Source organism: Procambarus clarkii, chromosome 61 (genome assembly GCF_040958095.1).
Source record: "Procambarus clarkii isolate CNS0578487 chromosome 61, FALCON_Pclarkii_2.0, whole genome shotgun sequence".
NCBI lineage: Eukaryota > Metazoa > Arthropoda > Malacostraca > Decapoda > Cambaridae > Procambarus > Procambarus clarkii.
Window position 1 is genome coordinate 10,598,433 of NC_091210.1, and position 15,208 is coordinate 10,613,640.

General features: G+C 42.5%; 1 protein-coding gene across 1 annotated transcript in view; it reads left to right on the forward strand.

The window, feature by feature from the left end:
• The window catches only part of LOC138354117 (uncharacterized), a 92,519-nt gene that overhangs the window by 12,029 nt on the left and 65,282 nt on the right, over positions 1 to 15,208 (forward strand). Inside the window, exon 4 of the mRNA XM_069307981.1 lies at positions 5,434 to 5,556. Coding sequence (XP_069164082.1) covers positions 5,434 to 5,556 — 123 coding nt within the window. The remainder of the gene's footprint in view (positions 1 to 5,433; positions 5,557 to 15,208) is intronic.

The following is a 15,208-nucleotide window of genomic DNA, read 5'->3' on the forward strand; positions in this document are numbered from 1 at the left end:
ATCTGTGATTGTCCTGTTATCAGTGACTTCATACCAAATGGTATGAGGTATTTTGAGCTCTATAATTACTTCATACACTCAGGAATATTGGAAGAAATTCTTGTGCTGCACCCAGATTTTGCCAGTGGAGGCTAATAGATCAGCATTAAGTATTTTGTTCTCTCCTAATTCCATGTATGACTGGCCATCCTGTGAGGTGAGGATGTTGGGTGAGCTTGTAGCTGGTTTTTGATCTAAACTGTGTGGTCCTTTATACAGAATAGGGAAGCAGCACATTGCTGTGTATACCTAAACATGTTTAAAAATACATTGTTTGAGAGGAGTTTTGTAGAAACTGGCAAGAGTAATTATAATATAATGTTTCCATGATTCAGTGCTTACCTCTTGTGAAAATTGCTTAGAGTTGTTTAGTCAGAGTTGATTTGTTTTTTTGTATTGAGGCTGGTATTTTCTAAATTGATTCCATGTACAGTATGTCTAACCATCCTGTGAGATGGGAGTATTAGATAAACTTATAGCTAGATTTTTATCTACACTGTGTAATATTCCATATAGAATAGGGTAGCAGCACATTGCTGTGTATACCTAATCTTCTTAATAAAAAAAAATCAGTAATAAAGATTTTAAATTATAGTTTGTATTATTGCAAATACAGTACTGTATTATCCTTATTAAATCATGTTGACCATGGATCATTAAGATCTCATGTTGATATGTAATACAAGTCATATTTCTTTTGAACTGCTAATCCATGCTAATCATTCATTAAATTGTGCATTATGTCTCAATTTTTCACTTCCTTGGATATACTGTACAGTACAAAAAGATAGGATAAAAATAAACTTGTAATATTTCTTTCATTATATTTTTCATTTAAATAACTGCATCAATATTTTTACAGCTGATAGGATTTGTTTTCCCATACAGGTGCATTATTTGTTAAAAAAAATTTGGTTTATTGTTACACACAATAGTGCTACATAGCCTTCCCAGCTTTGTGCCTTCTTTTAATACTTACTGATTAAAAAATATATAATAAATACATTTTATTCAGGAAAAGTACATACAGTTGATTTACAAACATAATGTTGGATTTATAGGCAGAGCTAGTACATACAATACCTAAAGCCACTAATACTCATAGCATTTCGGGCAAGGTGTGGGGGGGAAAAAACACAGATTAAAACTTAATAGTAATCGGGATTAGGTATAAATTGTGTTGAAAGGAATAAAAAATACAAAAAGGGGGTTAACATAGCATAAATCAGCAATTGCACATGTTGGTGAACAGCGTTGTTTAAAAAATAGCAAGACATGGGTTGACATTTAGGAGGTAAGTTAGGTTACATGGAGTTAATTAGGCAGTACTTTGTTTAACTCTTAAACTGGTTGAGAGAGGTACAGCCTTTGACATGATTCGGGAGGTCATTCCACATTTTGGGTCCCTTGATTTGTAGAGCACTTCTAGTTTGGTTACACACAGCCAAATTGAGTAACAGGAAGAGGTCTTGGACACAAATTTGTTCCATGCTAAATGTAGAGGAATCAGCTGAGTATTCCTCAAATAAAATAAGTTGCCTCAGCTTACAAGGTAAATAAAATAAGCATTTCTCAAATAAGTAGCTGCCTCACCTCACTGCCTTACTGCTACATAGCCTTCCCGGCATGGTGCCTTCTTTTGATAATTACTTGTTCCACACCCAAATTGTATAACAGGAAGAGGTCTTGGACCCCTACTTCCCTCTCTCTTTTTTAATAATCTATATAGTCATAATTATAGCTTTAAGTATTCAATGAATAAAGTTTTTGACATTTTTACCCTTTTCCTTACCTAACATCATTTGTGCAGCATATTTTTATTTTATGTCTCACCCAGATTTAATTTCAAAATAAAACCAAACTAAATAAATTAGAAATGGGTATGTATAGCTAAGGTACACCCTTACTACTAGGTGAACAGGGGCATTTGGTGATAGTTAATGATCCCATCAGGCAGGGCTCATCACCTTCTCTCATATTTCATGTTTACCAGTGTTTATTTACTTAATAACTACTGGTATAATATCTTGCTATTATAAAACTAATTCTACTATCATCAAACACATATTTACTTCAAGTTTCAAGCAGAGAATGCATATATAACTAACACGAAGGACTCCTCTTCACTAGATTCACAAGCTATAATATTTTGGTCATGTTCCAATATCATAAATCGATCCCAGTGTTATGTAGTAGAGAAAAAATGACATATCCAGTTTACGTATAGCTACGAGTGGTCGAAACCACACTTAAATCCCGGAATGAACTTACGAAGGTTTTTCCACTTAGGGTAGTTAATTGAATACGGACGTAGCCGCCACGAAGGCGCTAAGACGGAAAACGCTCTTAGCTAAGAGGAAAAACCTTCATAAGTACCTTCCTGAATCCGGCCCCAGGCCACCCCGGCCAAACCCCATCCCACCCTCGCGCCAGCTCAGCTCGGGTGGGGCTCTGTGACGTCCCGCGCTACCTGTGGTGACCCCCCCCCCCCCCCTTAGGGCCATGCGGTGGCCACATGCCTTGGCTATTCCACTTGGCCACTTTCCCTGGACAGCCTAGGGCCGCACCTAGTCGACACACGAGAAGCGAACTGTTTGTTCTACAGCCAGAGTGGTAGAGACCAGGGAAATGTATGTGTTGAGGATTTAAAAAACGTGAGTACAATAATCATAGTGTAACAGTGTCTCAGGACTAGTGGAAATTCCAGTAAAAGCTGTGTTGTCCCATAGCCCTGCCAGGCTAGGGAAGCAGCTGAGATACAGCTGTCTGTAGCACTTCCAGGTGACTGATTGGGCGGTACCTGGAGATGGATGTTGTACACGGTACCACACTGTAGATATATAGTTATATATAAGTGTGTAGACTGACTCGAGTTATGTAACCGGTCAGTGTAGAGATCAACCATATAAATGATCCAGTCTGTCATTCCATATAATCGTTCAGTCTTGATTAATGCCATCATAGTACAGCATGTTAATTATATCATTGCAGAGGTAGGCAGGCCAGTGTTGCAAGGATGTCAGTGGAGACCCTGAGGTCTGTGTAGTTAGGGATACATTTTTCTGGTGATATAATTTTCATTGATTATGTGAATGTCATTTCCATGTGTTCATTTGCATGGTTTTATGTACTATGTTGTGTGGTGAGTCAATAGATGAGATTGCTGACTGATTGCCTAATGATGTCGTTAGCATGTGGGGTATGCTGATGGCATCATTATGCTGTAGGTTTGTGCAGTGTTGTTATCAGGTATACAATATTACTGCCCTTGGAACTGTGTTGAGACTTTAAGGGGCCGCTTTGATTATTCAGGGGAATTCACAGTACTTAATGAGAGCCTGCCTTACCCTACAGTGTTCTTCGTCGACTTGCTTCCATTCTGAGCTGTGGCTGAGAGCATGGTCGACATAAGCGTTAACAACACTCCTCTTGTACCTGTTTGGGCAGTCACTGTTGGCATTTAGGCACATTCCTATGTTTGTTTCCTTAGTGTAGACTGCAGTGTGGAAAACTCCGCTCCTTTCCATGACTGTTACATCTAGAAAGGGCAGCTTCCCATCCTTCTCCATCTCGTAAGTGAAACGCAACATAGAATTCTGCTCAAATGCCTCCTTCAGCTCCTGCAGATGTCTGACATCAGGTACCTGTGTAAAAATGTCGTCAACATACCTGCAGTATATGGCCGGTTTCAAGTTCATGTCGACTAAGACTTTTTGCTCGATGGTACCCATGTAGAAGTTTGCAAACAGGACACCTTGGGGAGAACCTATGGCGACCCATCTACTTGCTTATACATGTGTCCATCCGGGCTCAAAAAGGGTGCCTCTTTAGTACAAGCTTGGAGTAGTTTCCTTAGAATGTTTTCTGGTATGTCAAGAGGACATACCAGAAAGACTCCGCTCCACTTCAAGACTCCGCTCCAATATAGAAGCATAAAGAAATATGGGCCAATAAAAATAGGCCTTCTGCTGTTACCTACCTTTAATACCCATTGTTTCGTGTCCTGTCTTGTGTTAAAAGTTTATTTTCACCTCTTCCAAAACTGTTGTAACATGTCACCTCACCCAAATGTAGGTATAAAAACTCGAAGATGTTTAAGCTCTATTCAGTTAAAGTTGTGTGTGTGTAAACTAAAGTCTTTGAAAATGTAATAAGTTTTACGAAACGATCTCAAGTGTCGCGTCACACTGGAAATAAAAATGAATTTTGGAGAATTGATTTTTGAATTACCATCAACAGTGAAAAGAAACATAAGAAAGATTGAGAAAATTCGTGTTAGAATTATTAATTTTACTTTTTCGGTCATATTTAATAATATATATATATATATATATATATATATATATATATATATATATATATATATATATATATATATATATATATATATATATATATATATATATATATATATATATATATATATATTTATATTAATTTATTGTTTAGACTAATGGCATTGTTGAACGTAAGGCCTTTTATGAACATGTAGGTCGAGCAGTCACTATAAATGATAACTGATTTTCTTTAGACGTCTTGAAACAAACTATTTCATCCTCAGCAATTTATTGGATACTGTTATCACAGTGGCATCCAGGCAGAAGCTTATATGTGTGACTATTATTACATAAAAAATAATGAAAACAAAGATTCTCAGTGCTTTTTGCACTTGATTGAAAATAGAACTATTGTAATGCATAGAAATAACTAGAATATAAAATGACTAGATAAACAGCACACAGTGGCTACAATTAATTTGAACTGGGTATTGAAGTACAGTTGAGTCAGTATTGAGTTACAGATGTAGTTTCCTGAGGTATATGAGGTAAGAATCCCTGGACTCCATCTCTGTTGTTGTCTTCACCCATTACAACCACAGTGTATGCTCAGTAACTGTACTAGACTCATAAATAACAAGAATTATATTAACAACACGAGACTACACTAAATATAAGAATGACGCTACCGAACTCCTAGCTACTTTGTTCCCAGGAACACGTAAGAACATTCCCTTACTCTCATATGAGAGTAAGTGTGAAGGGCTTACTCTCCCTGGCCACACCTCTCAGCCTAGAGTACTGAGTGTTCCCAGGAACACATAAGAACATCCCCTTACTCTCATATCCCACCGTGGCCACACCTCTCAGCCTAGAGTACTGAGTGTTCCCAAGAATACATAAGAACATTCCCTTACTCTCATATCCCACCTTGGTCACACCTCTCAGCCTAGAGTACTGAGTGTTCCCAAGAACACATAAGAACATTCCCTTACTCTCATATCCCTCCCTGGCCACACATAACAAATTGTTATGTTCATAATACTATGTATGATCATTTCAGAAGCATCTTGAGTCGTGATAAATCATCCCAGATAACATTATATTTGGTTGACAGGTTGGACAGCTGTTCAGTTAGCAGCCTTTAGAGGTCACAACGACGTGGTGAAGATCCTCACCCGTGTTGGTGCAGATGTCAACAAGGAGAATGAAGTGTATATCATCGATGTTTTGCAATTTGGTAAGAAATCCATGAACTTTATAACATAACAAGGTGGGATACCCGGCGATGGCCGGGTATCCTCCCTTAAACACATCCCCACTCCCATCACCTTTTGTTTCCATCTCTCTCCTCTCTATACAATTTTTCACCCCCTCAATTCCAACTTTTCCCATTTCATCTCTCTTCCCTACCCTTTATCTTTCCCGGACCCCTTGCCTTCTCTTGATCTTCACACTCTCATCCACTCGTTCTCCCCTCTTTTCCTCTACCCTTCTATCTTCTAACTTACCGATTTATTCCTTCTCCTTCCCCCTTCTCTCTCTCTCACTCTCTCCCCCCCCCCTCTCTCTCTCTCTCCCCCCCCCCCTCTCTCTCTCTCTCTCTCTCCCCTCCCCCCTCTCTCTCTCTCTCTCTCTCTCTCTCTCTCTCTCTCTCTCTCTCTCTCTCTCTCTCTCTCTCTCTCTCTCTCTCTCTCTCTCTCTCTCTCTCTCTCTCTCTCTCTCTCTCTCTCTCTCTCTCTCTCTCTCTCTCTCTCTCTCTCTCTCTCTCTCTCTCTCTCTCTCTCTCTCTCTCTCTCTCTCTCTCTCTCTCTCTCTCTCTCTCTCTCTCTCTCTCTCTCTCTCTCTCTCTCTCTCTCTCTCTCTCTCTCTCTCTCTCTCTCTCTCTCTCTCTCTCTCTCTCTCTCTCTCTCTCTCTCTCTCTCTCTCTCTCTCTCTCTCTCCTCTCTCTCTCTCTCTCTCTCTCTCTCTCTCTCTCTCTCTCTCTCTCTCTCTCTCTCTCTCTCTCTCTCTCTCTCTCTCTCTCTCTCTCTCTCTCTCTCTCTCTCTCTCTCTCTCTCTCTCTCTCTCTCTCTCTCTCTCTCTCTCTCTCTCTCTCTCTCTCTCTCTCTCTCTCTCTCTCTCTCTCTCTCTCTCTCTCTCTCTCTCTCTCTCTCTCTCTCTCTCTCTCTCTCTCTCTCTCTCTCTCTCTCTCTCTCTCTCTCTCTCTCTCTCTCTCTCTCTCTCTCTCTCTCTCTCTCTCGCTCTCTCTCTCTCTCTCTGAACATGGAGCATGTGATCAACAAACACATAACATAACCACAACGTTGTTTAATTATTGTTACTTTAGCACAACGTTGTAATAATATTGTAACAAATTTCTATGTGATGAACAGCTAAAACGTTTGAAAACATTTAGGAAATGTGAACCTTAGGGGAGACATCATAGGGGGTGACTAAAAGGTCACAATAGGAGACTGGCATAAAGGTAAGAATTGGTCGACCATGACCTGCCTATGACAGTCAGGTTGGAGGTCACAATCTGACCTCCAACCTAAAACACACACAAACATTCTCTTGTATAAATATAGATTTATGTAAATGCTTGAAGAATGCTGAATAAAATTTCTCACCCTAATGTCATGGTCATATGGAGCAAATTGTTGTATTACGGTTATCAATTAAATTCATTTGGATTCCAAAAGTTGAACTATAAGATAAAATATACTGTTCCAGGGTATTTTGTTTTTACTTGCCATTGTCACATTGCAGCCCAGCCTTCCTTTTAGTTAGTAATAATAGTAACGATGAGGACCATAGTACATATTTGACGTAATTAACAATTAGAAGTAGAAATTGTTACTATTATATTTGGACAAACCGGAACAGGTTTTGAATTTATGTTGTAAAGACAATCTAAACTAATCTCACCTAACCTTCCTAGGCCTAATACACGCTATCTGTCTTTTCCCTCATATAGTACATATATGTTCTATACTAGGGCTTGGAATATTTATGTTAGTTTTTAGCTTCGTTTTATAGGACTCAGTAAAGTGAATAGTATAAAATTCTACTATCTAATCGCCTTTTACATCAATGTTTTAACTATGTTGCACAGAGTTACAAAAATACTATTTAAACATGTGGATGGGTCGCACATTGGCAGTGACTGTCACTACACGTCCACCAGTAGTGCATGTTATCACACGCCAGAGAGAATACGGTCGACAGCAGTAACAACTTATCATTTCTAAATCACCTATTCATAAATCATCTGCTTCTAGTTTCTTAAAAAAAATCATCAGTTTATGATGAAGCATAGGGCAGTGAATATATATATATATATATATATATATATATATATATATATATATATATATATATATATATATATATATATATATATATATATATATATATATATATATATAGTAGTAGTATGCATCCTTCAGTCTCGGGAGACTATGGAGTTGCGCCCTAGTTGTCAATCCTGGTGCAGCGTCTGGTGTGACTGATGAGGCCAATCCGAGAGTGGCAGTCCATCCCACACCGAGCACATACGAAGGCCGATTCTGGTCTGTCTTCCTGGCTACCGGCTTTCCTTCTCTGTCTCTTTGCCTCCGATTCCTTGGTAAGTGACTCCTCGAACTTGGAGAGACCTCTTTGAACAGACTGCCCCCAGGCTGAACGGTCTGCAGCCAGTGTCTCCCATATAGCAAGATCAACATCCATGGCTTTCAAGTCCCTCTTGCATACGTCTTTGTACCTAGCTGGGGCTTGCCTGTTGGACGCTTTCCATTCATCAGCTCTCCATACAGGAGGTCCTTGGGGATCCTACCGTCGCCCATTCGCACAACGTGCCCGAGCCAGCGCATTCGTTTCTGTTTCAGCATTGTGGACATACTAGTGATTCTTGCTCTCCTCAAGACATTGTTGTTTGTCACCTTGTCCTGCCAGGTGATGTCCAAGATGTGTCGAAGGCAGCGCACGTGGTAGGCATTCAGCTGTCTTTCCTGACGGGCGCGGAGTGTCCAAGACTCACTGCCATAAAGAAGAGTGCTCAGGACACAGGCTCTGTAAACCTGAATCTTAGTATACTCAGTTAGCCTATTGTTAGCCCACACTCTCTTTGTCAGTCTGGACATGGTAGTAGATGCCTTACCGATGCGTTTGTTTAGCTCCATATCAAGAGAGAGGGAGTCAGAGATTGTGGAGCCCAAGTACACGAAGTCGTGAACGAGTTCCAGTTTGGAATCGGAGATGCCGATGTCAGGTGGGGAGTCCACTCCTTGTCCCATGACTTGTGTTTTCTTCAGGTTGATGGTGAGTCCGAAAGCCTGAGAGGCCTCGCTGAAGCGGGTCATGAGCCGTTATAGATCTTCGGCCGAGTGAGCAGTGACTGCTGCGTCGTCGGCAAAAAGGAAGTCGCGCAGACACCTCAGCCGAACCTTTGTCTTGGCACTCAGCCTGGCGAGGTTAAAGAGCTTTCCATCCGACCTGGTCCGGAGGTAAATGTCTTCCGTGACAGATTCGAAGGTGTGCCGCAGCATAACTGCAAAGAAAATCCCGAATAGGGTTGGAGCCAGTACGCAGCCCTGCTTTACTCCACTTCGGATGTCAAAAACGTCTGATGTTAGGCCATCAAAGACCACGATGCCACTCATGTTCTCATGGAAAGATCTGATGATGCTGAGGAGCCTGGGTGGGCATCCGATTTTGGGGAGGATTTTGAACAGGCCATCCCTGCTGACGAGGTCGAAGGCCTTCGTCAGATCTATGAAGGCTACGAAGAGTGGCTGCTCCTGTTCCCTGCATTTCTCCTGCAGTTGTCTGAGGGAAAAGACCATGTCGATGGTGGACCTGTCAGCTGTGAATCCGCATTGTGGTTCTGGATAGACTCTCTCTGCAAGCACTTGGAGCCTCTTCAATGCGACTCGAGCAAACAGCTTTCCGACAATACTGAGGAGGGAGATTCCACGGTAGTTGCTGCAGTCGCCCCCTGTCACCTTTATTCTTATACAGCATGACGATGTTGGCATCCCTAATGTCCTGTGGCACCTCTCCTCCCCCAGCAGAGGCAGAGAATTTCATGCAGCCCCATGAGCAGGCTACCTCTGCAGCACTTCAAGGTCTCAGCAGGAATGCCATCTTTGCCAGGAGGGATTACCAGAAGCAAGGGAGTCTAGGGCATTGCTGAGTTCTTCGAGGGTCGGCTCGCTGTCGGGCTTGTTATGATCTCAGCCTACAGGAGAAACGAGTCTCCCCCTTGAGAGTTATTCAGGAAGCCTGACCTGATTAGAAGATCTAGCAAATATTGAGGTGATAACACATATGTAAAATAGTTGCTTGGATATAAATAACAATTTAAGATTATGGGCAGTGAAGAAGAAAACAGATAAATGACTGGCTAGCAGATGTGGACATTTTGCTGGAGGTGCGAGGCTCGCTTCTGGAGGGCTTTGACCTCACTTGAGGCCAGACATCGCAGGGGGAAAGCTGCGCTCCGTTGAGCTCCCGTCAGAAGGGAACCCCTAGTGATATATCTCGAAGAGAAGAGAAGTGTGTAGACGTGCCAGCTGTAGAATCGAGCTGGGAACGTTGTGGTCTCAAGTCCTGGTCGACGAGAAGAGTATTAAGCCGCCCAGACATTATTGTGGGCCGTGGCAGCGCCCTGACCAAGCTTCGTCAGAGGGAGGAGCGCCCTCGACTAGACAATCTGTGGTAAGCACGATATATGCCAGTTCATAGTGATTGCTTGTAGTTGGTCGTGTGCCTAGCGGCAGTAGCAAGGTTTATTGATAAGTTAGACATGTTTTAATAAGGCAGAAAGCCTGAAATAAGAGAGTGGAGAGGGAGGAACACGGAGCGACGTCCGTCTCCTCTGAGCGCTGGCAGGCAACTGAGGGAGCCCGGCTCCTGACGGAGGAGGACCCTCCCAGTGTGACTCACACCCGCCAGGCGAGGTGGAGCATGGACCCGCCCAACGGGGGAGTCCACTCTCACTGTATGTAGAGGACAGATAGAGGTTTGAGGCAAACATATTGTGTGATTATTTTTGTTTATGTGTTAAAGGGGAAACATTTTTATTGGAGTGTCGATGGGTTGCAGGTTTGTCTTTGGGGAAGAAGTTGCTGAGAACTTCGAAGCCAGCACAGAGGGAGTAGTTGATGAGACTCCAAGGTAGTGGAGCAGAGGACCTCGAGCTGTGAGGAGAAGCAGTAAAGAGGAGTGTCACGTGCTTCTGTAGAGGTGGTGAAGCACCATAGTTGCTCGAGGAAACTTCATGGTGTAGCAGCCAGGAGAACTGTGGAGGACCCTAGCAGAAGGGTGAAGCACCGTAGTTGTTCAAGGAAACTTCATGGTAGCAGCCTGGAGGAGCTGCAGAGGATCCTGGTAGTTAAGCCCGGAAGAGCCTGAAGATATCAGGGTAGTGAACTTCCAGATGTGGAGGGGAAGTTCTGGTGGATTACTTGTAGGGAGTTGATAGTGTTTGGTTGTCATTAGCGTGCAAGACGCAGTGAGAGGTGAGTGATTGTTTGCATTCTTATGTCAAGGAGTGTTTTATACTGAAGTTTAGAGTTACAATCGTAGGCTGGATTATCTACAGACGTATACTTTCTAGGACTGATAGGGTGATCGATTGATCATTGCGGTGTATCAAGGAACATTTATGCTGATATATGTTATTGCATTCACACTCTGATTTTCATTGTACACATTTATATATATATATATATATATATATATATATATATATATATATATATATATATATATGTCGTACCTAGTAGCCAGAACTCACTTCTGAGCCTACTATGCAAGCCCCGATTTGCCTAATAAGCCAAGTTTTCATGAATTAATTGCTTTTCGACTACCTAACCTACCTAACCTAACCTAACCTAACTTTTTCGGCTACCTAACCTAACCTAACCTATAAAGATAGGTTAGGTTAGGTTAGGTAGGGTTGGTTAGGTTCGGTCATATATCTACGTTAATTTTAACTCCCCCAAAAAAAAAAATCACCTCTTACATAATGAAATGGGTTGCTTTATCATTTCATAAGAAAAAAAATAGAGAAAATATATTATTTCATGAAAACTTGGCTTATTAGGCAAATCGGGCCTTGCATTGTAGGCTGAAAAGTGAGTTCTGGCTACTAGGTACGACATATATATATATATATATATATATATATATATATATATATATATATATATATATATATATATATATATATATATATATATATATATATATATATATATATATATATATATATATGTATATATATATATATATATATATATATATATATATATATATATATATATATATATATATATATATATATATATATATATATATATATATATATATATATTGCACAACTCTCCTAAACACGAGAGTGAAGTATACAACTTTAGAACACTTTCCCACCAGGAGACTCGAACCCTAGCCAGCACAGAAGCCTTCCAGCAACTGGCATAACAGGTACGCCTTAACCCGCTCCACCACCTGCTCAGACCCTTAAAAGAGATGGTAATTTCGGAGTATTTAAATACACCAAAGATCACCACCTCCCAAGAGCACTAGAGCAAGTGAGGGGTCATTTATACGTTTATTTCATCAAGTCCCTGTTAATATGGGAAGACACAGTGTCTATGCTTAAGGCACAACTTTCCTAAACACGAGAGTGAAGTATACAACTTTAGAACACTTTCCCACCAGGAGACTCGAACCCTAGCCAGCACAGAAGCCTTCCAGCAACTGGCATAACAGGTACGCCTTAACCCGCTCCACCACCTGCTCAGACCCTTAAAAGAGATGGTAATTTCGGAGTATTTAAATACACCAAAGATCACCACCTCCCAAGAGCACTAAAGCAAGTGAGGGGTCATTTATACGTTTATTTCATCAAGTCCCTGTTAATATGGGAAGACACAGAGTCTATGCTTAAGGCACAACTCTCCTAAACACGAGAGTGAAGTATACAACTTTAGAACACTTTCCCACCAGGAGACTCGAACCCTAGCCAGCACAGAAGCCTTCCAGCAACTGGCATAACAGGTACGCCTTAACCCGCTCCACCACCTGCTCAGACCCTTAAAAGAGATGGTAATTTCGGAGTATTTAAATACACCAAAGATCACCACCTCCCAAGAGCACTAGAGCAAGTGAGGGGTCATTTATACGTTTATTTCATCAAGTCCCTGTTAATATGGGAAGACACAGTGTCTATGCTTAAGGCACAACTTTCCTAAACACGAGAGTGAAGTATACAACTTTAGAACACTTTCCCACCAGGAGACTCGAACCCTAGCCAGCACAGAAGCCTTCCAGCAACTGGCATAACAGGTACGCCTTAACCCGCTCCACCACCTGCTCAGACCCTTAAAAGAGATGGTAATTTCGGAGTATTTAAATACACCAAAGATCACCACCTCCCAAGAGCACTAAAGCAAGTGAGGGGTCATTTATACGTTTATTTCATCAAGTCCCTGTTAATATGGGAAGACACAGAGTCTATGCTTAAGGCACAACTCTCCTAAACACGAGAGTGAAGTATACAACTTTAGAACACTTTCCCACCAGGAGACTCGAACCCTAGCCAGCACAGAAGCCTTCCAGCAACTGGCATAACAGGTACGCCTTAACCCGCTCCACCACCTGCTCAGACCCTTAAAAGAGATGGTAATTTCGGAGTATTTAAATACACCAAAGATCACCACCTCCCAAGAGCACTAGAGCAAGTGAGGGGTCATTTATACGTTTATTTCATCAAGTCCCTGTTAATATGGGAAGACACAGTGTCTATGCTTAAGGCACAACTCTCCTAAACACGAGAGTGAAGTATACAACTTTAGAACACTTTCCCACCAGGAGACTCGAACCCTAGCCAGCACAGAAGCCTTCCAGCAACTGGCATAACAGGTACGCCTTAACCTGCTCTAGTGCTCTTGGGAGGTGGTGATCTTTGGTGTATTTAAATGCCGGCGGCCGGCGGTGGGGTGGTTCAAATAGCCTCGGCTATCACCTCATTTTGTCCGGTCGTGATGGTCAAGTGGATTAAGGCGTCTTGTACATACCACTTGCGTTGCATCTGGGAGTATGGGTTCGAGTCACTTCTGGGGTGTGAGTTTTCAGTTGCATATTGTCCTGGGGACCATTCAGGCTTGTTCGCATTTGTGTTCCTCACGTGTGCCCCAAAGAATGAGGTGATTTGGTAAAATGCTATGCCCAAGATTACTATCCGAGTGCCGGCGGTGGGGTGGTTCAAATAGCCTCGGCTATCACCTCATTTTGTCCGGTCGTGATGGTCAAGTGGATTAAGGCGTCTTGTACACACCAGTTGCGTTGCTTCTGGGAGTATGGGTTCGAGTCACTTCTGGGGTGTGAGTTTTCAGTTGCATATTGTCCTGGGGACCATTCAGGCTTGTTCGCATTTGTGTTCCTCACGTGTGCCCCAAAGAATGAGGTGATTTGGTAAAATGCTATACCCAAGATTACTATCCGAGTGCCGGCGGTGGGGTGGTTCAAATAGCCTCGGCTATCACCTCATTTTGTCCGGTCGTGATGGTCAAGTGGATTAAGGCGTCTTGTACATACCACTTGCGTTGCATCTGGGAGTATGGGTTCGAGTCACTTCTGGGGTGTGAGTTTTCAGTTGCATATTGTCCTGGGGACCATTCAGGCTTGTTCGCATTTGTGTTCCTCACGTGTGCCCCAAAGAATGAGGTGATTTGGTAAAATGCTATGCCCAAGATTACTATCCGAGTGCCGGCGGTGGGGTGGTTCAAATAGCCTCGGCTATCACCTCATTTTGTCCGGTCGTGATGGTCAAGTGGATTAAGGCGTCTTGTACATACCAGTTGCGTTGCTTCTAGGAGTATGGGTTCGAGTCACTTCTGGGGTGTGAGTTTTCAGTTGCATATTGTCCTGGGGACCATTCAGGCTTGTTCGCATTTGTGTTCCTCACGTGTGCCCCAAAGAATGAGGTGATTTGGTAAAATGCTATGCCCAAGATTACTATCCGAGTGCCGGCGATGGGGTGGTTCAAATAGCCTCGGCTATCACCTCATTTTGTCCGGTCGTGATGGTCAAGTGGATTTAGGTGTCTTGTACATACCAGTTGCGTTGCTTCTGGGAGTAAAGGTTCGAGTCACTTCTGGGGTGTGAGTTTTCAGTTGCATATTGTCCTGGGGACCATTCAGGCTTGTTCGCATTTGTGTTCCTCACGTGTGCCCCAAAGAATGAGGTGATTTGGTAAAATGCTATGCCCAAGATTACTATCCGAGTGCCGGCGGTGGGGTGGTTCAAATAGCCTCGGCTATCACCTCATTTTGTCCGGTCGTGATGGTCAAGTGGATTTAGGTGTCTTGTACATACCAGTTGCGTTGCTTCTGGGAGTATAGGTTCGAGTCACTTCTGGGGTGTGAGTTTTCAGTTGCATATTGTCCTGGGGACCATTCAGGCTTGTTCGCATTTGTGTTCCTCACGTGTGCCCCAAAGAATGAGGTGATTTGGTAAAATGCTATGCCCAAGATTACTATCCGAGTGCCGGCGGTGGGGTGGTTCAAATAGCCTCGGTTATCACCTCATTTTGTCCGGTCGTGATGGTCAAGTGGATTAAGACGTATTGTACATACCAGTTGCGTTGCTTCTGGGAGTATGGGTTCGAGTCACTTCTGGGGTGTGAGTTTTCAGTTGCATATTGTCCTGGGGACCATTCAGGCTTGTTCGCATTTGTGTTCCTCACGTGTGCCCCAAAGAATGAGGTGATTTGGTAAAATGCTATGCCCAAGATTACTATCCGAGTGCCGGCGGTGGGGTGGTTCAAATAGCCTCGGCTATCACCTCATTTTGTCCGGTCGTGATGGTCAAGTGGATTAAGGCGTCTTGTACATACGAGTTGC